The sequence below is a fragment of the Capsicum annuum genome, chromosome 11 (genome assembly GCF_002878395.1).
Source record: "Capsicum annuum cultivar UCD-10X-F1 chromosome 11, UCD10Xv1.1, whole genome shotgun sequence".
NCBI lineage: Eukaryota > Viridiplantae > Streptophyta > Magnoliopsida > Solanales > Solanaceae > Capsicum > Capsicum annuum.
In genome coordinates, this window is record NC_061121.1 from 181,572,593 (window position 1) to 181,596,178 (window position 23,586).

The following is a 23,586-nucleotide window of genomic DNA, read 5'->3' on the forward strand; positions in this document are numbered from 1 at the left end:
TTAAATTTTATACGGAGTTAAACTACAATTATAACAATATACTCAGTATTCACAAAAAGGTTTAAATAGATAGAGTGTACTTAGACTTTACTTCCTTTTTGATAGAGTTTTGTATCAAGAAAGGAGTCAAATTAGTACAAATACTTTGAAGCTAAGGGAATAACTGATTTGATAATTAAACAAGGGTGTTTGGTCAACCAGTTGAAAATGGCAACCTATGATGGGGTTTAAGTTAGTCAAAATTACTGATGGCAGAATTTAATACCTCACCCGCTACGATATAGTGGGCTATGCCCCACATTTGTCTAACCGTAGCTGTGACAACATTTTCAACACAGATTTTGCTCATTCTTGACCGAAGACCAAATGGAGGCTAGCCTCTTCCCTCCTAACATAAACTGATATCGATGGGTTCATTTTTCTATTATACTACTACTACCCCTTTTCTCCTCCTCTTGTATGCCCTTTCTTGCTTTTTCAATTTTCAAAAAAGAAGGTGAGTGAGAATCTTGATATTTTTTTAATATGGGGATTTGTTATGGTAAACCTGTAAAGCTTGCTCATGCCTCTTCTAGCTTGTTGTCTGGTAAGCATTTTCCACATTCCCTTTCACTTTCTGTTTGTACAAAATTTTGAGTTTGAACTTTGGAAGCGGTCATTAATGTTTGCATTAGGTTAGACGGTCTATTCACACCTCGTGGGACCTGCTGCCGTAGAATGTCTTATGCACGAGGCTGCCCTGCCCTCAGAATATGTATGTTAACTGTTGGAAATAGGCTTAGCTTTCAGGAAGCATTGAACTAAAGAGATACAGATTGTTTTTAAGTTACTTAAAGTTTCCATTTTGTCAAGTCTTCAAGTTTTATTTGAGCTCAACTTCCCAAGATGTTGTATGGTTATTTTAGTGCCGTTCTTCTAGGATTCCATCATCTTTTAGATGTTTAAATATAGTTGGCTTAGAAGCGATTTGTTGTTCTCTTATTTGCTTCTTTAACATGTGTTATCCAATCATTTGAATAATTCTGACTGTCATTTTCAAAGCACACGGAAATTTAAGATCATGCTAAGATATGTGATGAATAAAGTCAACCAAGAGTTGCATCAACATTATGTGTTACCAAATATAGGGGAATGGATTAATCCTGAAACAAGATACACAAAATTAGAACTTGAGATTATGCATTGGAAATTTGGTTTTGATTAGTTTTTTGTTGTTGAAGTATATTAATCAACTCTAGTAAATTATTCTAATGAATTACCTATTGCGTCTCTTTCTAAATACGAGAGTGAGAGTAATTATATGTTATGGCAAAGAAATTGCCTAAGTAATTCCCTTACACTCTTCAAAGTGATCTTGCTCTTCAGATAAGATTCATAACATCGTGAAACCACGTATGTTTCATGCCATGACTTGTTCGTCTTCTGTATTTGAATATTAGTACTCAGATTTTCATATTTTGCAAGATGAGTCGTGTTACCTATGTGGTTACTTCTTCTCACCTGTTATTTCAGATTCTAGAACAGGCCCTGGCAGTGAGAGAAATGAATCAAGTCATTCTTGTAGCCAAACACTTGAAGGAAGTTCAGGAAATCTCAAGTCTTACAAAAGTGATCTTTCTGCCGCCTGTAATCTCAAGTCCTTTACCTTCAATGACCTCAAAAATGCAACTAGGAATTTTCGAGCTGATAGTCTTCTTGGTGAGGGAGGATTCGGATATGTTTTCAAAGGTTGGCTAGATGAAAATACACTTGCTCCCTGCAAACCAGGAATGGGGATGGTAGTGGCTGTCAAGCAACTTAAACCAGAAAGCTTTCAGGGGCACAGAGAATGGCTTGTATATTCATCATAATCCTTTAGGATAATGTTGAATTTCTCTTTATCGCATTTGTTCTCAGTGATAACTTTGTGTCCCTCATCAATCCTGCAGGCAGAGGTTAACTACTTAGGGCAGCTTCACCATGAAAATCTTGTGAGGTTGATTGGATGTTGCGTAGAATCTGATAACAGGCTTCTTGTTTATGAGTTTATGACCAAAGGAAGCTTGGAAAATCATCTATTTAGAAGTGAGTCAATCTCTTCATTTGCAAATTTCCTGTATTTCTTTTGTTCCTGTCATCTAGCTAGGATATTTTTACACTTCATTAGAGTAGTGGTGCAGAACATTTTTCTCAAGCTAATATTCCAGAAGTAGTATTAGCTTTTAGTAAGATAATGGTTGATGCAATTCAATGATCTTTTGTTTGACTTTCTGAAGGAAATAGTTCATTGCATCAAATGCTTGTGCAACAAAGTCAACTCAATCTGGGCTAGAGTTGGAAATCTTTTCTTCTCAAATTTTCTTCCCTGCTAGTCGATTATAATTCTGTTCTTTCTTGTGGAATATATCATGTCTTCATCCTGCAGCCGTCATCTGATACATTTGAAATCAGTGCATAATATGCTTTTTCAGAAAGTTGCTCATCAAGACTAGTGTTGTTTCAATCCTTGGTGCAGAAGGAGTTCAGCTTATGACATGGGGTAATCGGATGCGAACTGCAGTAGATGTTGCACGAGGGTTATCCTTTTTACACAGTCTGGATGCCAATGTGATCTACCGAGACCTCAAAGCTTCCAACATTCTACTTGATTCAGTACACTCTCTAAGTCTGAGATACTGATGAGCATAAGAAAACTCCTGCTCTCAATCGTATAACCAACGTTAAGGTCACAAATAAAACTTTTCATTGTACTCGTGCAGGAGTTTAATGCCAAACTATCAGATTTTGGCCTCGCAAGAGATGGTCCTGATGGAGATAAAACACATGTTTCAACCAGGGTAATAGGAACTAGGGGTTATGCTGCACCAGAATATGTCGCAACAGGTACATTCCAATCTGTTTGTCAACTAATCCTTCTCCATAAGACTTTTCGCCTTTTGATTACTATGACTCAAAGACTTTTGACCATGCTGAACACAGCCTGGATTTTGTATATCTTATCTCAAATCAACCCCCCATTATTCATAACAGGTCACTTGACTCCAAAGAACGACGTTTATAGTTTCGGTGTCGTTCTATTGGAGCTGCTATCAGGAAGACGAGCTACAGGTGAGGAGAATCCAGCAGGGGGAGCAGAGGAAACGTTGGTAGAATGGGCAAAACCTTTCCTAAGTGATAGCAGACGAGTACTGAGAATCATGGATACAAGGTTGGGAGGACAGTATTCCAAGAAAGGTGCACAAGCTGCAGCAGCCCTCGCCTTACGGTGCCTCCATGTAGATCCAAAACTTAGACCAACAATGGATGAGGTCGTAGCCACACTAGAGCTTTTGCCAGCGCCAAAGGACATCACTAGGACTTCAAATAATGCACCAAATGACAAGATAAGTCATACTCAAAAGAGATTTGTGACACATTCAAGATAGATGTAACACACTGTTTACTATATTCTAAGGGATGTATGTGGTCTTTTCTTCTTTATTTGTTTGTGTGGTGGGGATAGAGAGGAGGAAGAACTATAGTGCTCAAGTGTCTCAACATTATTAAATGTACATATGTAAAATGTTTATCTAATAACTTTAGTAGTATTCCTTGTCGTGGTACTTGTGTTTATTTCTGTCGTTTCCAAAGAGAATGTTTTCTTCCTCAAAAAGGGAAAGCATATGTGGAATAATGATGTAAGTAGTTACATCATAGTTAAAATGACATTCCTATGGCAATTCTTGGTTCTTTTTTTAATTCTCTAAACCAACTTCTAAATTATTAATCTTCTTCTTAATCAAGCAAACCATACGCGTTTTTATTGCTTGTAATTTGTTGAATAATCCTACATTAATTTACTCGAACTTTTCAAAAAGGTGGTTGGATTTAGGAAAAATTTCAGAAATAGCAACTCTGTAGCCTTAATTATAACTTTTATAGCAACAGTTTCATAATTATGAAAAATAGCAAATTGTATTTGTATTTAAGTAAAATGTTGCTATATAAATACAGATACAAATATATATGTATTACTCATAAATATATATGCACAACTAAAAAATACATATTCTTCTATTATTATGAAGTGGGTAAAATATTGCTACTTTTGTTATAAGTTGAAATTTTGAAAAAGTGTTGCTATTTATTGTAATTATAGTCTTAAGAATACTAGTTTCTGTAATTTTTCCTTGGATTTATGTTTTATCCTCCAAAAATATATTAATTTTAGAGGATTTGGCACATATTCCTTGATATTAATGAAGAGTCCAATTAATAGACTTTAATGTCTAATTCTAGAGGCTAATTTATGATTTTGCAGAATATGCAGGGGCAACTTGTAGGAAATGTAAAGAACTTATAAGGTGTGTTCAATAAGGAGGAAAGTGTTTTTCAATCTATGTTGAGGTAAATCAACATGAGATAATAGGTTTTGTAAGTAACTTATAATTTTATGAAAAATAGATAAAAATGCTCTCTGATTCTAATGTAAAAAGATAACCACCATGGATATCGATCAGCTACCCCAACAACCTACACCCATAGACCATGTAAACCCGAAATAGATCTCTCTGTAAATTCCTCTAAAATTCGACCTTCACCAAAAAGCTATTTCAAAATGTTCTTTTCTCAAATTTGGTCAATGCTCCGGCGACCAACATCGACCTTCAAGATATGACTACCCCTGCAAATTCTGAAGAAAATTTCATCATGATATCAGCGGCACATAAATCACGATTGTACTCCCTTTGGCAGACATCTTTGATTGTCAAGTTAGTGGACCAAAAATTGGGTTACCAAATCCTAAAAATGAAGCTACAAAAATTATGGAAATCTTTAGAGGAATTAAACTTGATGGACTTGGGTTGTGATTTCCTCCTGATTAAATTTACCTAAGTACAAAATATGCTATATGCTTTACATGATCTACAACAATTTTCCCTCCGTTCAAAAATGAAAATCCAAATTTGTGACATCTCAAGCTCGACTTGCCCATACCGCAATTTGGGTCCATCTTCGTGAGTTACCAATGGAGTTCTATGACATAGATGTCATTCATAAGGTGGGTGCTAAAATTAGAGTTCTGCTAAAAGTGGACACTTGCACATCAACAACTTCTAAATGCAGATATGCTCGTTTGTGTGTTCAAGTACCTCTGGAACAACCCCTACTCTATAATCTGTAAATAGGATCGCATAAACAAATAATTCGGTAATAAGTAGCCTTTTTTCTATGTATTGATTGTGGACGACTGAGACATATCATTCGCTGCCCTTATAAAGCACCTTTGCATGAGCTCTCCAAGGAAAAAGTTAATGAAGGAAATTACAATCTACTGAGGCATTGAAAGGGCAACAAAGAAATGAGGAAATGATGAGGGTTGGAAATTGGTTTGTTTCCCTACGTGGCCATCGCGCTGTTCAATGAAAAAAAAACTTCAAAGAATCAGCTGAAAGGCCTAATGAGCCATTGCGGGCCAGTAGTGGGCCATTTATGGACAATGGTACACAGGTAAAAAGGCTTAATTATTCATCTCCTATGGGCCTAGGTAAGTTCCCAACACCTATTAATTTAGTTTCTCATCGGAGTGACTCTTATACCCCTAAAAACTTAAATGGTATTTCTGATGAAAATCTTTTACCTGTCCCTGGGGAAATTAAAAATGATCCACTGACTTCTTTTTACCTGCATCAAATCTACCTAATTCAAAAGATTTAAACATTAATACTAGTGACTCATCTCCTTACCTTTCTACAAATAGCACGACCATACTTCCTATATATGTTACTGCTGATAGGGCCTCCCATGAGGAGTTCTTCCCTTCACATGGACATCATGCATGAGAACAAAAATTCTCCGCAGGTAATATCAATTTTAAATTCACCCGCAAATATTCTTCATGTTCACCTTTATAATGATTATTGTGCACGTGATGACTATGATCTGCTAAGTCGATAAATTTTACTTTTTCCAATTCGTTTTGCAGAAATCCTCGTTTCTGAACCTATTTCATATCCCTCTATAAATCATAGCTCACTCTCAAAATTTTCCTTTCAAGGGTCTCCATATTCATCACAGTTAGCCCTATTTAGTTAGACATCTTAATCGATATTGTCTGCCAATGGAACAAGGGAACAATCAATTTTCTTACCAAATTTACATATTAATGAATCTAATTCTACTCTACCAATCCTAGTCATGGCTAGAGGTTGCGCTAACGGGTCATAAACTCACCTTTGCTATGAAAATGAGCGTCCAAGAATATCTTGTATTGATTCAAAAAACCCTCACGGCCTAGCTAGCTCAAATCATAACAGAAGGGATGATGAGAGGAACAAAAGCCCTCAACGAACCTCTAATTACAAGCCAATCTCTACTGACACTCCCTTTCTACCCGCTACCACAAAGAGAGAAATCAACCCTATGGATATAACCTCATATGATGGCAGTGCTGATGGAGCTCGAGTCATAAGTTCACCATGTTTCTTTGAGTTCTCTTCCGGCTCCTACAACGTTAAATAGGAAAAAGAGATGGGGACAACATCTACCTTCCTGGGTCAGGTATGGGTATTCCTCCTCAAAGAACTGTGCCAAGAACATAAGTGTAAATTATCCCCAATATATGTACAAGTGCTCAATTCATGTGAGGCCAACCCTTAACCCATATATGGGGAAGTATTCCCTAATTATGACTCCCTCCCTGAGGCACATTGACCTTTTATATTCTTATCCTTGAAGGACTCTTACTTGTAATCATCCGATGAATTTTCTTATTTGGAACTGTAGATAATTTTCTTTCTTAAAATTTAATCTTTACTTTAAGGAACTCTTTGACTTGCATAATCTAACTTTAGTAGTCATATTAGAAACCCATAGGACAAACCATCAGACTATGCCCTATGAGTTCCATTTCATATATATTGTTGTTGTCCCAACTTTGGGATAAGCAGGTGAATAACTATCCCTTATCAAGATGACCTTTTGATTGTTATGGATGTTGCTCTTACTCATCAAGAAACTCATTGTATGATTCAGGTACTCCCCTCCCCAAATAAATGATTATTTTCAGTTATTTATGCTTATAATAATAAGTACAACAGAGTTTGTCTTTAGGATAACTAAAACATGTGGAAGACTCATTTACGGGGCCATGGTTAATGGGTGGAGACTTAAATAAAATTTTAGGTTTTATCGATAAATCTCTCTAGAGCTAGTAAATTTTTCCAGTGTTTAGATTACTGTCATATGATTGACCTGGGGTTTTTTGGCAATAAATAAAGTTGGGTAAATCTGCGTAGGAATAACAAAACTATCCTCGAAAGCCTTGATAGGTTTATGACATGACTCGAACCAGGGCCTGGTCGTGTCGGGTATCTTAAATCACACATAAAACGGAGCTCGCCCCTACACCTAACCAATCCAGACACAACACACCTCAAAGTCAGATGAATACAGAACATAGAATAAGACAATATGTAATAGGTTGAAATTTTTTAATTTAAGTTCATGATCAACTACCGACGATCGGCCAACTAACTGATCGACTAACACCACCCAATAACCACAATATTCCAAACAAAGACTTCTAAATAATGATCTAAAACTGAATATCAATAAATTGTTGGGACATGCCCTCGACAATAGCCAAAAACCAAATCCAAAGGAATAGTCAAGTGTAAAGAAAGCCATAATCATGAAATAGGGTCTCCTAAAGTATGGAAGCTCACCACTTCAATCTGTCTCGCTAGCTTGTCTAGAATCTAAGTCATTGAGTAGGAGATATGAAAGTATGGCAAAATCCTGCATTGCATGGGGATACAACATTCAAAGACGATTAGCGGTTGGAGCACTAGGATGTAACTCAGGGATAAGGATAACATAATGACATAATCCACAGTTCAAAATCATTCCCAAAAATCATTTCAAGAAATCAAATGGATAAACATATATACATATATACATATATCACATGCCGGGATAAGGAATAAGGTTTAGCATGCACTTTTAAACCTTTATATAGCATGTGTAGCTCAACCGTCATATCATAGTACCCATGGGATATATGTTCTCCAACTCTCACCCCCTGGTCGATTCCCAGTACGTGTAGCATCATGAATAGAATAATAACCTAATATATATGCACATGGGTCAAACTCCTAACATATACTAAGGTGGCTTAAGAACTCAATCACATAATGATTTACGAGGGACTCAAACATCCCTAATCATAAGATAATAATAAGGCGGACTTGAACCTCCTTGGTCACTTTGATCGCTGCATCGGCAAACACGATTTTTAGTGTCGATCACCCGAACCTCCACTTTCAAAACTCAGCTACACAACCCTAATAGAAGCCCAGTGTAAGACCCCACAAAATCCTAAGCTCAACTCAGTCTTTTAAGCTTGCTAAGGGGTCCCAGACTTAGAAAATTTTGGCTAAGTATTCAGAATTAGTACTATTTTGGCCTTCTAAGTTGGCAACTCTATTTGACAACTCTTATGACCTTCAAGTATCAGTCTTTAGATTGATTCATGATCGGGAATATTGGTAGGTGTTCTCAAACAAGTTTTAATTTTTTTGGACCTCATTTGAACCACGTTTAGGAATCCAAAATAGTGTATCGGCGTAATCTTAGCATGGTGCGTCGGCCATCGCATCGATCAATATTTGTCCTTAGCTCCTAATGGAAATTTCCAGTGAAAAAATACAGACTAGACATGGTGCATTGGCTATCGAGTAGATATCAACGATGCGGCACGATATCCTGCGCGTCGATAGTCCAGTTTTCAGTCATTAAAAATCGTATCCTTGGGGGGTATTTGGGTTTTTTCCCTATCCCTATTTAGCCCTAAAACACGAGATTCAGCCTTTATTGAGCAAAATATACTTACTTTCTCTGAAATTTCTCAAGAACAAAAACCCTAGGTTATTTAATTTCAAGGACAAGGATCAAGATTTCCACCATTGTTCTTCAGGAATTTAGCAACCAAGGTATGTCAAAGTGTTCATCCAAGGGTTCCCTTCTACACTTGGATTTCAAGAACCCCTTTTAACTATAAGTTTATGAGTTTGATGAAGTTCGTGGTTGAATTTAAATGTGTTCATAATTACCATGCTAATGGAGTTTCTAGTTCATTATTTACTATAAGATTCATGTGTAATTGAGTGATATGTGTGCATTATCATGCGAAAACTATGTTGAAACCCTTAAAGTTGTAAATGTGTAATTGAACTATGATGTGTAAATGTTGTTTTAGTGTCATGTGCATAGATTATGTGCTTCAAGTGTTTGATGAATTGTTCATGAGAACTAAATAATAAAATTATATCATGTAAGCAAGTGTTAAAGTTTATGTCATGCAAGTGTTTGATAGAATATCCTTGTGAGTGAATGATGATCAAGTAGTTATTTATCATGTTTCAAGATTATGCCATGTCGTATAATTTATGCTATTGAGACCTGAGGGTATTCAATACTCATAAATTTAAATATTTACCTAGAGCCATGGTCAGTCAAAGGATAGTATCATTCATGTCATGATCGGTAGAATTCAGTCAGTTAACAGAATTCAGTAGTATTCCATCAGTCTACGGAACCCAGTGAACTCAATTCAGTTCAGTTATACAGTGTGATCAAAAATAGTTCAGTCCAGCCTAGAACAGCGTATAATCAATCCAATGTCTATTTAATTAGGAGTATGATTCAGCATCGAGTGAACCCGCAGATGGGGACTCATCTACCAGTAGAGGGTATGATCCTTAGAAGCAGTCCTTGTGTCCCAAAACTGCATAGCCATCCTAGGTTGAGACATCAATATGCCAGTTGAGGGTTGATGAGGTGATCTACCTATCAATTAAGGGTACCACTATTCTTGTTCAGATCACCTTCCAGATGAGGGTGACTCAGCTTTTCTTTACCTATGGAATGGTACTAACACCCTTCCAGCTGGTGTTATAAATTTAACCCTAATTAGTTCAGAGAGGAGCATGTCGGTTAGATGATTACTTCCCGCAGTCTCAGTTTCAGTTTTAGTCTCAGAATAGAACTCAGTTTAGTTTTATAGATTTAGAACTATCAGATACAGTCACTCAGTTCAGTATGGAACTTACTACTGTGCCACAGGATCAAGATTGTCAGATACAGTCCCTTAGTTATCATCTACATGGTATCAGTAAACTTAGATATCAGTGAATTAGTAATTTAGAACTCAATATCCAGTGTTATCCCAACCTCAGACTACAGTATACATATTCATGCATGTATCCCCATTCAGTTTATTCATGTTATTTAGTCAGTATTATTTATGCATATGAACCCATGCATTTCAGCCTACCTCACTTTGCATACCAGTACATTCAAAGGACTGATGCATACCTTTCTTTTGCACTATGATATTTTATATCATAGGTCGAGATGTGCGGGCCCCCGATTACACTTAATAGTTCAGATATTCAGCTGACAGAGTTAGTATGAGTTCTTTTAGTTTGAGTACATGATGATTATTTTAGTAGTTCAGCTTATTTCAGTAGTTTGGAGTTAGTTGGGGACTTGTCCTATCAACTCCATATTTTAGACAGTTTAGAGGCTTTTTCAGACTAGAGTATTTACAAAAAGATGTATCAGATTTGGTATTTGTTATACCATATTTATTTTTATTACAGTATTGAACCTTATGGCATGTTTTCTACCTAATTTCCATATATTTGCAGTATTATTATTCAATTACTACAGCAGGTACCAGTCATGGGTTAGCTTGCGGCCCTTCAAGATTATGAGCACCATATAGCGTCCAGGGTATAGACTCGAGGCCTTAAAAACTTGGTATTAGAGCCTAAGGTTCAACAGAGTCCTAGGAAGTCTGAAAGCCGCATCTAGTATAATCTTGTGCATAGGTGTGTTGCACACCGCATTATAGACAGGAGGCTACGAGGTATTTTAGGAAAAGTTTCCCTTCTTTTAGTATTCATGTCGTGCGAGTGAGCATGAGCTCCAGTTGAAATCCCCGTCTAATCCTAATTTTTTTTTCTATTTACAAAATATGCCTCCAAAAAATACTAAGGGAAGGGGAATGGGAGAGCTAAATCCTCTGGATGAACACGTCTCCCATGCTGAATTTAGAGCAGCTTTCACCATCCTAGCTCACTCTGTGGCAGCCTAGAATGAATGTCCAGGTGCTGGTCCAGCCAACCTAATGGCCAATACTACTGCAGCCAGGATTCGAGATTTCACCCGAATGAACCCTTCATCTTTTACTGGGTCTAAGTTAGATGAGGACCCTCAGGAGTTTCTTGATCAGGTGCTGAAAGTTACCGATTTTATGGGGTGACTACTATTATGAGCACTGAGTTGGACGCATATCAATTATAGGATGTGGCCCAGTCATGGTTTAAATAGTGGAAAATAAAAAGGGCCGCAGATGTAGGGCCCATAGAATGGAAGGAGTTTGCCATTACTTTTCTTGATGGTTCTTCCCTTTGGAGTTGAGAGAAGCGAATATTTTGGAGTTTATAAATTTAAAGCAGGGAAATATGACAGTGAAAGAGTATTCTCTCAAGTTTACTCAATTATCTATATATGCTTCTCATGTAGTGGCAAATAGCAGATCCAGGATGAGTAAGTTTGTGTCGGGGGTGTCTAGCAGTGTGGTCAAGAAATATAGGACCGTAATGCTGATTAAGGAGATGGACATATCCAGGCTCATGGTCCACGCTCAGCAGATAGAGGAGTATTAAAATAAGGTGAAGAGGATGGAGAATAAGAGAGCGAGGACAGGTGGTTTCAACTTCGCTCAGCCAAAGTTAGAGGGTGGGAATCATCCTCAGTAATACCAGAAATCCTCAGTTCTATCTCCATCCTCAGGCAGTACTCCAGTGCCTAAATTCATAGATGGCAATAGGGATATAGCACCAGGCCCTAAACCCCAGGGTAGTGTCAGCAGTGCCCGAACCAATCCCCTTTGTCAGAATATGGCAGAAATCACTAGGGTGTCTGTAGAGCGGCCAGTAATATGTGTTTAGGGTATAGAAATCCAGTCCATAGAGTCAGGAATTATCCCTAGTCAGGTTCTCAGGGTTAGTTTAACCGTTCTCCAACTCAGTCCAGTTGCCCGAATCAGCAGGGTGCCACTTCCAGTGCCACCAGTGGGTAGTGCCCAAATAAAATTTATGCTCTTCAGTCCTAGAATGGAAGGGTAGTACTTTAGTACTTAGGGGTCAACTTATTTCTTACCTTCAGGAGAGAAAAATGATATCTAAGGGATGTGTCTACCATCTCGTTCGAGTTTGGGACTCTGGTTCAAAAACCCCTAATCTTGAATCAGTGTCAGTAGCATGTGAATTCTCAGATGTGTTTCCCGATGATTTTCCCAGAGTTCCTCGCGAAAGGGAAATCAACTTCAAAATAGACCTTCTTCCAGATACTCAGCCTATATCTATTCTGCCATACAGAATGGATCCAGTAAAACTCAGAGAATTAAAAGAACAGTTAAACGATCTCTAAGATAAGATATTTATTAGACTCAGTGTGTCCGTATGGGGCACACCTATTTTATTTGTGCGTAAGAAAGATGGTTTTCTCAGAATATGTATTGACTATCATCAGCAAAATGAAGTGACGATCAAGAAAAAGTATCCACTTTCCAGGATCGATGACTTGTTTGACCAACTTCAAGGTGCCAGTTAATTCTCTAAGATAGACCTCAGATCGGACTATCATCAGCTCAGAGTCAGAGAATGTGACATCCCAAAAATAGCTTTCAGAACTTGGTTTGGTCACTTTGAATTCTTAGTCATGTTCTTTGGTCTTACCAATGCCCCTGTAGCGTTCATGGACTTGATAAATCATGCGTTCAAGCAGTACTTGGACATATTTGTCATAGTCTTCATAGATGACATTCTTTTCTACTCTTGCAGTGAGCATGATTATGCAGACCATTTTAGAATAGTATTGCAGACTCTCAGAAACTATCAGCTATTTGCCAAATTCAATAAGTGCAAATTTTGGCTAAGGTCATTAGCCTTCCTTGGCCATATCGTTGTAGGTGATGGCATTAGAGTTGATCCCCAAAAGACCAAAGCATTGAGAAACTAGCTTAGACCTATCTCTCCATCATATATCAAGAGTTTTGTGGGCTTGGCTGGCTATTACCAATGGTTTGTTGAGAGATTTTCATCTATTACATCCTCTATGTCCAGATTGACTCAGAAGAAAGTTAGATTCTAGTGGTCAGATTTTTGTGAAAAGAGTTTTCAGGAGTAGAAGACTCAACTCACTACAACTCCAGTTTTGAACCTACCAGATGTTCAGATGGGTTTGTGGTTTATTGTGATTCCTCCAGAGTTGGTTTGGGGTGTGTTTTGATGCAGAGAGGTTAAGTCATAGCCTATGCCTCTATACAGCTTAAGCCCCATGAAAAGAACTATCCTACTCATAATCTTAAGTTAGCAGCAGTAGTATTTTCCTTAAAGATTCAGAGGCACTATTTGTATGGGATGCATGTTGATGTGTTCACTGACCATAAGAGTCTGCAGTATATATTCTCTCAGAAATATTTAAATCTCCATCAGAGAAGGTGGTTGGAGTTGTTGAAAGACTACAACATGAGCATCCTGTATCATCCGAGTAAAGCCAATATAGTGGCTGATACTCTTAGTAGGATGTCTATGGGTAATATTGCTCATGTGGAGGAAGGTAGGCAGAAGTTAGCTCAGGAAGTTCATCAGCTATGGGTGCAGAGTAGTTCAGAATCATCCCTAGTTTCCGAGATGAAGGAAAAGCAGGATAAGGATCCTAGTCTAGCTAAGTTAAAAGAATCAGTTAGAGATCAGAAAGTAGAGGTTTTCTCCTAAGGGAGAGATGGTGTATTCCGCTGCTAGGGTCAGCTATTTGTGCCAGGTGTTGATGATTTGAGACAATGAATTCTTGCAGAAGTGCATGGTGTGTGCTACTTTATTCATCCAGGGGAAACTAAGAGGTACTGTGATTTGTGGGAGATTTATTGGTGGAGTGGGATAAAGAAAGACATTGTAGATTTTATTGCTAAGTTCTCAACATGTCAGTAGGTTAAGATCGAGCATCAGAAGCCAAATGGGTCCATGCAGGAGTTTAGTATTCCTACCTAGAAGTGGGAAGATGTGAACATAGACTTTGTGATGGGTTTTCCTCGTACTCGTTACCAAAATGGTTTAGTTTGGGTAATTATAGAAAGAATGACCAAATCAGCGTATTTCCTACCAGTCTATACCTCTTATTCAGCCAAGGATTATGCCAAACTCTATATCAGGGAGTTGGTCAGATTGTACTATGTTCCATTTTCCATTATCTCAGATAGAGGTACCTAGTTTACCTCTCATTTCTAGAAAGCTTTCTAAAAGGTTCTTGGTACCCGAGTTCACCTTAGTACAACCTTTCATCCTCAGACAGATGGTCAAGCAGAAAGGACTATTTAGACTTTAGAGGATATGCTGCGAGCGTGTGCAATTGACTTTAAAGGTAATTGGGATTACCACTTACCTTTGATTGGGTTCGTATATAACAAAAACTATCATTCCAGTATTCAGACAACTCCATTTGAAGCACTTTATGGGAGGAGGTGTAAATCTCCTATCAGTTAGTTTGAAGTTGGTGAGGTTGCAGTGGCAGGGTCTGACTTTGTATTTGATACCTTAGAGAAAGTTCATTTGATTAGGGAAAGGCTTAAGACAGCTCAGAGCTAACAAAAATCGTACGCAGATGTACGTAGAAAGGATCTTGAGTTTGAGATTGGTATTTTGTATTTGAAAATCTCTCCTATGAAAGGAGTAAAGAGGTTTAGCAAGAAGGGGAAACTCAGTCCCTGATATGTCGGTCCTTACCGAATTCTCATCGATTTCAGAAAGATAGCTTACGAGCTTGAGTTACCTTTAGACTTAGCTTTAGTGCATCCAGTGTTCTATGTCTCCTTGCTTAAGAAATGCATAGGTGACCCAACAATCGTAGTCCCTATAGAGGGCATAGATATTCAGAAAAACCTCTCTTATGAAGAGATTCCATTCGAAATCCTTGATTATCAGATTCCTAGACTGAGGAACAAAGAATTCCCTCTAGTCAAAGTACTTTGGCAGAATTAGTCTGTTAAGGGAGCTACTTAGGAAGCAGAAGCAGACATGCGGACCAATTACCCTCACCTTTTATCCACAAACTCAGACTCAACCCAGGGTAGCAGATTTTCTTTGAATTTACTCTGTCTCATGTTCATATATAACTATCAACTTGGCATCAATTAAATTTGCATACTCAGTTATGCATTCATGATCAGTTTAGTCTTATACTCATGCATCAAACATGCATGTGCAGTATACAAACTCAGCTTATCAATAATCCCAGTCATGTATTCATGAATCATATTGAGCTATGTACTCATGCATCAAATATGCATATCCAGTGTCTAAATCCATTCTATCAGTATTCTATGTTTAATTAGTTTAATTCGAGGACGAATATTCCCAAGGGGGAGATATTGTAAGATCCCATAAAATTCTAAGCTCAACTCAGTCTTTTAAGTTTGCTAAGGGTCCTAGATTTAGAAAATTCTAGCTAAGTATTCAGACTTAGTACTATTTAAGACTTCATAAGTTGACAACTCTATTTCACGACTCTTATAACCTTAAAGTATCAATCTTTAGATTGATTCATGATCAGGAATGTTAGTAGGTGTTCCCGGACGAGTTTTGAATTTTTTGAACCTTATTTGAACCATATTTGGGAATCCAAAATAGTGTATTGATGTAATCTCGACGTGGCACATCTGCTATCACATCGATCAGTATTTATCCTTAGCTCTTAGTGGCAATTTTTAGTGAACCGACGCAGACTCGATGCGGCGCATTCTCTATTGCATCGATGCCAATGACGCGACGCATCATCCTGCGCATCGACAGTCTAATTTTTAGTCATTAAAAATGCATCCTTGGGGGTTATTTGGGTCTTTTCCCCACCCCTATTCAGCCCTAAATCACGAGATTCATCCTTCATTGAGGAAAATATACTTTCTCTCAAATTACTCAACAACAAGAACCTTAGGTGATTTAATTTCAAGGACAAGGCTCAAGATTTCCACCATTGTTCTTTAGGAATTTAGCAACAAAGGTATGTGAAGTGTTCATCCAAGGATTCCCTTCCATCCTTGGAGTTCAAGAACCCCTTTTAACTATAAGTTTACGAGTTTGATAAAGCTCATGGTTGAATTTAAATATGTTCATGATTACCATGTCAATATGGTTTCTTGTACATGATTTACTACAAGATTCATGTGGAATTGATTGATATGTGTGCATTATCATGCAAAAACTATGTTGAAACCCTTGAAGTTGTAAATGTGTAATTGAACTATGATGTGTACATGTTGTTTTAGTGTCATGTGCATAGATTATGTCCTTCAAGTGTTTGATGAATTGTTCATGAGAATTAAATAATGAAATTATATCATGTTAGCATATATTCAAGTCCATGTCATGCAAGTGTTTGATAGAATGTCCCTATGAATGAATGATGATCAAGTAGTTATTTATCATGTTTCAAGATTGTGCCATGTCGTATAATTTATGCTATTGAGTCCTTGGGGTATTCAATACCCAAGAATTTAGCTGTTTACCTAGAACCATGGTCAGTCATAGGATAGTATCAGTCATATCACGATTGGTAGAATTCAGTCAGTTAACAGAATTCAATAGTATTCCATCAGTTTATGGAACCCAACGAACTCAGTTTAGTGCATTTATACAATATGATCAGAAATAGTTCAGTCTATCCTAGAATAGCCTAGAATCCAGTCCAGTGTCTATTAAGTTGGGAGTACGATTCAGCACCGAGTGAACCCACGGATGGGGACTTACCTGCCAGTAGAGGGTGTGACTCTTAGAAGCAGTCCTTATGTTCCAGAACTACATAGCCAGTGTAGGTTGAGACATCAAATTTCCAGTTGAGGGTTGATGAGGTGATCTACCCGCCATTTGAGGGTACCACCATTCTCATTCAGAGCACCTGCCAGATGAGGGTGACTCAGCTTGTCTTTACCCGTTGCACGGTACTGACACCCTTCCAGCTGGGGTTACAGGTTTGACCTCAATTAGTTTAGAGAGAGGCATGCCAGTTAGATGATTACTTCCCACAGTCTCACTTTTAGTTCCAGTCTCAGAATAGAACTTAGTTCAGTTCTACAGATTCAGGACTGTCAGATACAGTCACTCAGTTTAGTACGAAACTGAATATAGTTCCACAGGATCAAGAATGTCAGATACAGTCCCTCAGTTATCAGCTGCATAGTATCATTAAACTCAGATATCAGTGAATCAATAATTCAGAACTCAGTATCTAGTGTTATACCGAGCTCAGACTATTGTAAATGTATTCATGCATGTACTCTCTTTTAATTATATTTTATGTCATTCAGTCTGTATTGTTCATGTATATGAACCATGAATTTTAGCCTACCTCATTTTTCATACCAGTACATTCAAAGTACTGACGCATACCTTTCTTTTGCTATGATGTTTTATATCATAGGTCCATATGCACGGGCTCCTGATCATACTTAGCAGTTCAGATATTCAACTAACAGAGTTAGTGGTGACTTATCTTAGTTCGAAGACATGAAGATTGTTTTAGTAGTTCAGCATATTTCAGTAGTTCGGAGTTAGTTAGGGACTTGGCCCATCAACTTCATATTTTAGATAGTTTAGAGGCTTTTTAAAACTAGAATATTTTCAGACAGATGTATTAGATTTGGTATTTGTTATACCGTATTCAGTTTTATTATAGTATTGAACCTTATTGCTTGTTTTCCGCCTAATTTATGCATATTTACAGTATTACAATTCAGTTATTGCAGCAGATACCAGTCATGGGTTAGCTTGTGGCCCTTTAGGATTATCGCACTTTGTAGCATTTGGGGTACAGACTCCGGGCGTTACACCCAGTTAAACCATTTATCACATAAATGCCATTCAAGAACCACATTCCACATTAAAGTATACATTGTTGGTATCGTCATACCAGCTACACTTGCAAGGTAACAACAACATGCCAAGACCTTAGGAAAATACCTCCCTTTGTTCTTTAATACAACAAGGGGAACACCAACTCCTTTTGTGCATAAAATTAGACCATTGTATTTCAAATACCTCATTATATCATGCATAGTTCAAAACTAGTTTAATCGTACAAATTTCCACTTTTCTCATAGCTCAAAGCCAATTTCACATTAAGGGTTGGGGTCATAACCATTTCAAAAGTCACAAGTTTTGAAAAATTACTATTCTTTAATTCATCCACCATACCCATGTACCCATAAGTTCAAAACCATATTCAAAGCATGAATAATCATAATTAAATCATGGGAAAATATTGTTCAACAATAAGCATTCAAAATCCACAACCCTTGTTTTCAAAACCAAAATAATTCCATGTGAATAACACTTTAATACATATGATCTTTAACAAATTAACAATGAGGAAAGAGTCACATGCCTGAAATAGTAAGATTTATAGAGAGAAATCACCCTTGGAAGCCCTAATTGATCACCCTTTTGGAAACCCTAAGTGTTCTTGAACTTAGGGATTTGAGAATATTTGATGAGTTACTTTGATGTGTTTCTGAGTGCTAATGATAATTTAATAAGGTTAAAATACGTGGGTTTTAATTTAGTTGAGAGGGGAAATGTCTAGAATGCCCTTACCTTAAATTCTTTAAAGGTGCCGCCTATGACTACGGGTCAACCCATGACTCATAGCCATTCATTATGACTTATTAACACAGGTCATAACCAAGGTAGTACCACAAAGTTAACACACTTCTAAGCTTACGACTCAGCCACAGAACTCATAATAGGACCCTGCACCTCGTAGGTCCCAATCGTTATCAACATAGAGCCCATTTGGGGTATACACTGGACACCCTATTACTCGTAACATATCTTTATGGTTCATAGTGATCCACTCATACTCAGAGAAGAATCATACCACAATCTTATATGATTTGGTTATGACTCATCCCAACAAATTGTCATGACACCCTACATCTTTGGGGGTCCAATTGTAACCAAGGCAGTGAGCTCGAAGCTCAAGAAATTCCCAAGGGCAAAAATTTTAGGGTTTTTCAATTCTCCCTCACTGGATCATTCGTCCTTGAATTACGGGACCAGATATTAAGCAACACGATTAGACCCCAAATATCACTACTTTTACCTTTAAGACGGAAAACAAAATACCAAGGAATTTACAATATTCCTTTAACAAAGACAAAAGGCAAAGATGTTTAGAACAATACTTACCTTAAGCATGATTTTTCAAAATACGGAATAGGAATGGATACTTTGACTTCATGTCCTCTTTGGCTTCCCAAGTAGCCTCTTCAACCTTATGGTTCTGCCATGGAACTTTTACTGAATCACGTTCTTTGTTCACAGCTGATGAACTTGCCGATCCAAAATTTCAATAGGGAGTTCCTTATAAGACAAGGAATCCGAAATACCAATATCCTTGACAGGAATAATCAGCGATAGATCATCCACACAGTTCCTTAATATCAACGTGTGAAACACTGGATGAATGGAGCTTAAAGTAGAGGGCAACTCAAATTCATACGCAACACTACCGACCATCTTCAAGACTAAGTACGGGTTGGCATACCTAGGACTATGCTTCTCCGTCTTTCCAAGTCACATTACTCTCTTCATGGGAGACATCTTTAGGAACACCTAATCTCCAACCACAAACTCTAACTCCTTACACCTCACATCCGCATAGGAATTTTGGCGACTTTGGCCAGTCTTAAGTCTATCCTGAATCACCTTAACCTTCTCCATGGTTTGGCCAACCAAATCAGGACCAAACATATCCGCCTCACCAATCTCAAAGTACCCAATAGAAGATCTACACCTTTTTCCATACAATGCCTCAAACAGGGCCATCCGAATATTAGAGTGGTAGCTATTATTATACATAAACTCTATTCACGACAAATGATCAACCCAACTACCACTATAGTAAATCATGCAAGTTTGAAGCATATATTCTAGTGTCTAAATAGTTATTTCCATTTGACTATCCGACTGCGGGTGGAAAAAGGTACTAAGGTGCACCTTAGTTCCCAAACATCTCTAAAACAAACACCAAAAGTATGATAAAAACTGAGTACCACAATCTGACATTATAGAAATAGGCGCCCCATGCAACTTCACAATCTCTTGGAGGAATAACTTTGCATAATCCTTTGCGAAATAATTATTCCTTATTGGCAAGAAATGAGCAGACTTAGCCATCCTATCAGCAATGGCCTAAATAGAATCAAATTAATTCTGAGACCGAGAAAACCTGTAATAAAATACATACTAATCACTTTCCACTTGCACACAAGCAACTCAATTTCTTGATACAGCCCTTTGGTCTGCAACTGCTCAAATTTCACTTGTTGGTACACCATGCATCTAGCCACAAAACTGGATATATCTCATTTTTTACTATTCCTCTAGTAAATCTCCTTAAGATCATGATGCATTTTTGTTGAACCAGGATTAATAGCATAATGCGACTCATGAGCCTCAACCAGATTATTTCTCACAGCCCATCTACATCGGGACACATAATCTACCTTGGTACCTCAAGATACCATCACCACCAATCTCATAATCTATAACTTTTTATTATGCCATATCTTCCTTAATCTTTATTAAGATAGGATCTAATACCTGCTTCCTTTTTATTTTAGTAACAAGAGATAATTCTGTCACTTTTTTCACAACCACGCCACCATCATAAGAATCTAAGAGAAGAACTCCAAGATTAACCAAATGGTGAATATCTTTCACCAAATCCCTCTTTTCCTTATTCACGTGAGATACACTTCCCATAGACAACCTGTTAAGAGCATTAACAACCACATTAGCTTTACCTGAATTGTAGTGAAGACTAATGTCTTAATCCTTGAGCAACTCAAGCCATCTCATTTGCTTGATATTTAGCTTCTTTTGAGTGAACACATATTGCAGGCTCTTTTGATCGAAATAAATATCAACATGAACTCTATACAAATAATGCCTCCAAATCTTCAATGCAAATATCATAGCTAACAATTCGAAATCATGAATTGAGTAGTTCTTCTCATAAACTTTCAACTGTCTAGAAGCATTAACAACCACCTTGCCATACTACATTAATACACAACCTAGTCCCACCCGAGATGCATCACAATAGATGAAAAAACCATCAGTACCTTTGGGCTGGGTCAAAACTGAAGTTGAGGTTAACTTATCCTTCAACTTCTCAAAACTAACCTCATAAGCATCAAACCACATTAATTTCACCTTCTTCTGAGTCAGTGTGGTCAAAGGGACAACAATCGATGAGAAGCTTTCTACAAACCTTCTATAATAATTGGCTAAACCCAAGACGCTTCAAATATATATTGGAGTTATGGGACTAGGCCTTTCCTAAACACTACAACTTTTTGTGTATCCACCATAATCCCTTCACTAGAAACAACATAACCCAGATAAGTCACCACATTCAATCAGAACTCATATTTTGAGAACTTAGCATACAAACGCTGATCTTTTAGGGTCTGCAGCATAAGGTGGACGTGATCAACATGATTTGCCTTATATTTCAAATACACTAGAATATCATCGATAAAGACAATTATGAGCAAATCTAGGAACTGACGGAAAACCTGATTCATAAGATCTATAAATGAAGTCAGGGCATTGATCAAACCAAAGGTTATCACCAAAAACTCAAAATATTCGTACCGGGTTCAGAAAGTAATCTTAGGGATATCCGTCTCCCTAGTTTTTAACTGATGGTACCTGAATCGATGATTAGTCATAGAGAAAAAATTTGCACCCTGAAGTTGATTGAAGATATCATCAATCCTCAGAAGAGAGTACTTATTCTTTACAGTTACTTTATTCTATTGATGGTAATCAACACACATTTGAAGGGAGCCATGATTATTATGCATGAAAAAATAGGTGCATCCTGCAGGGACACACTAGGATGGATGAAACCCTTGTTTAGAAGGTCTTTTAACTGCTCCTTAAGTTCCTTCAACTTAGATGGAGCCATTCTATATAGGGGGTTGAGATACAAAGAGTGTCCAAAATAAGATCAATCTCAAAATCAATCTCCCTATCAATAGGAATACTAGAATGATCATCAGGGAACACCGTGGGAAATTTACATACCATAGGGACATTTTAGTTGTAGGATTCTTTTTATCTGTAGATCAAATGGGATCAAGGGATTTCCTTGACATAAACTAAGTGATAGAGGTACCCTTTAGAAACCAATTTTTAGGCTCAAAGATATGAAATAAACCTTTTCTTAGGTACTAAGAAACTACCTTCCCACTCAATAACCAGTTCATTTGGAAATTTAAAGATGACCTTATGGGTCCGACAATCTAAAAAAGCATAACATGAATGCAACCAATCCATTCCTAGTGTAACATCAAAATCAACCATATCTAACTCTATTAGATCCACTAAATTTCCCTATCACAAATAGATTCCACACATCCCCCGTAGACTCTCCTAGCAACCATCGAGTCACCCACCAGGGTAGAAATAGAAAAGAGATCCAAAATACACTCAGGTCTAAAACCCAAATATAACACCATAAATGGGGTAACATAAGGGAGAGTAGACCCAGGATCAAATAAATAGTACACATAACAAGAAAAGAGTTTCAACATACCTATAACGATATTAGGGGATGCGTTAGATTCTTGAAAAATAGCAAGATAGAGACGATTCTGACCAGTGTTGGAACTAAAAACAAACGTAGCACCCTATGGTGTAGGAGCTATTGCAGTAGCATCAAGAACCTTGTTTTCCCCAGAAGCAACCTTAAAAGGATAATCTCTCTATAGGTGACTAATCTGACCACACTTAAAATACTTGTTCCTCCTTTCTTTGTAAAACCCACAGTGAATCTGACCATAAAATCTACTAAGAGGACATGATGGAACTGACTAAGCCCTACTAGCCTAAGACTGGGCACCATACGCCTTAAAACTATCACCAATCTACATACGATGATTACCTGACAGCTTCAAGGAGGGAATGCTAGATGTTGAGTAGGAACCAGAGTTGCCACACTTTTTCTTAAACCATTTTCCTCTATCTCTACCACCTTGCTGCTGACTTTTACCCTAATCCAAATAGTAAAACTTCTTACTCTACCTTTCCCTATATTTAGCCTTCTTCTTCTTTTTTTCTTTGACTTGTAGCACATATACCACAAGCCAAGAAATATCCATATCCTTATTTAACAAAGAAATTTTACTTTTAATAATCAAGTCTAGGGATAACTTAGAAGAAAATTATCTCATTTTAGACCTCATGCTAGACACCAACTCCAGAGCATACAAGATAACTAATAAAACTTCATGGCTTACTCCTTGACTGACATCTTACCTAGCTTCAGCTTAACAAATTCTGCCACCTTCGCCTTCCTCAACTCTTAAGGAAGGAAGTGGTCTAGAAAAGTACTAAAAATTCATCCCATAAGGCGAACTCAGCATCATTTCCCCTAGAATGGTCTTATTTCTCATACCACTGATATGCCACATATTTTAATTGGAGGTAGAGA

General features: G+C 37.4%; 1 protein-coding gene across 1 annotated transcript; it reads left to right on the forward strand.

The window, feature by feature from the left end:
* Window positions 1-304: 304 nt before the first annotated feature.
* On the forward strand, window positions 305-3,566 carry LOC107848546 (probable serine/threonine-protein kinase PBL3). Its single transcript, XM_016693337.2, has 6 exons — window positions 305-586; window positions 1,513-1,835; window positions 1,929-2,064; window positions 2,495-2,631; window positions 2,739-2,862; window positions 3,010-3,566. Exons 1-6 carry the CDS (start codon window positions 526-528, stop codon window positions 3,402-3,404), a joined length of 1,176 nt encoding a protein of 391 aa, XP_016548823.1. The 5' UTR covers window positions 305-525; the 3' UTR covers window positions 3,405-3,566.
* Window positions 3,567-23,586: the final 20,020 nt, after the last annotated feature.

What these genes read in the sequence shown, in the direction of transcription:
- LOC107848546 (XM_016693337.2), top strand. Translation starts at nt 526, where the DNA reads ATGGGGATTTGTTATGGTAAACCTGTAAAGCTTGCTCATGCCTCTTCT. An exon ending in GGAAAATCATCTATTTAGAA is followed by an intron (nt 2,065 to 2,494) that starts GTGAGTCAATCT and finishes TCCTTGGTGCAG; the next exon opens with AAGGAGTTCAGCTTATGACA. An exon ending in CCAACATTCTACTTGATTCA is followed by an intron (nt 2,632 to 2,738) that starts GTACACTCTCTA and finishes GTACTCGTGCAG; the next exon opens with GAGTTTAATGCCAAACTATC.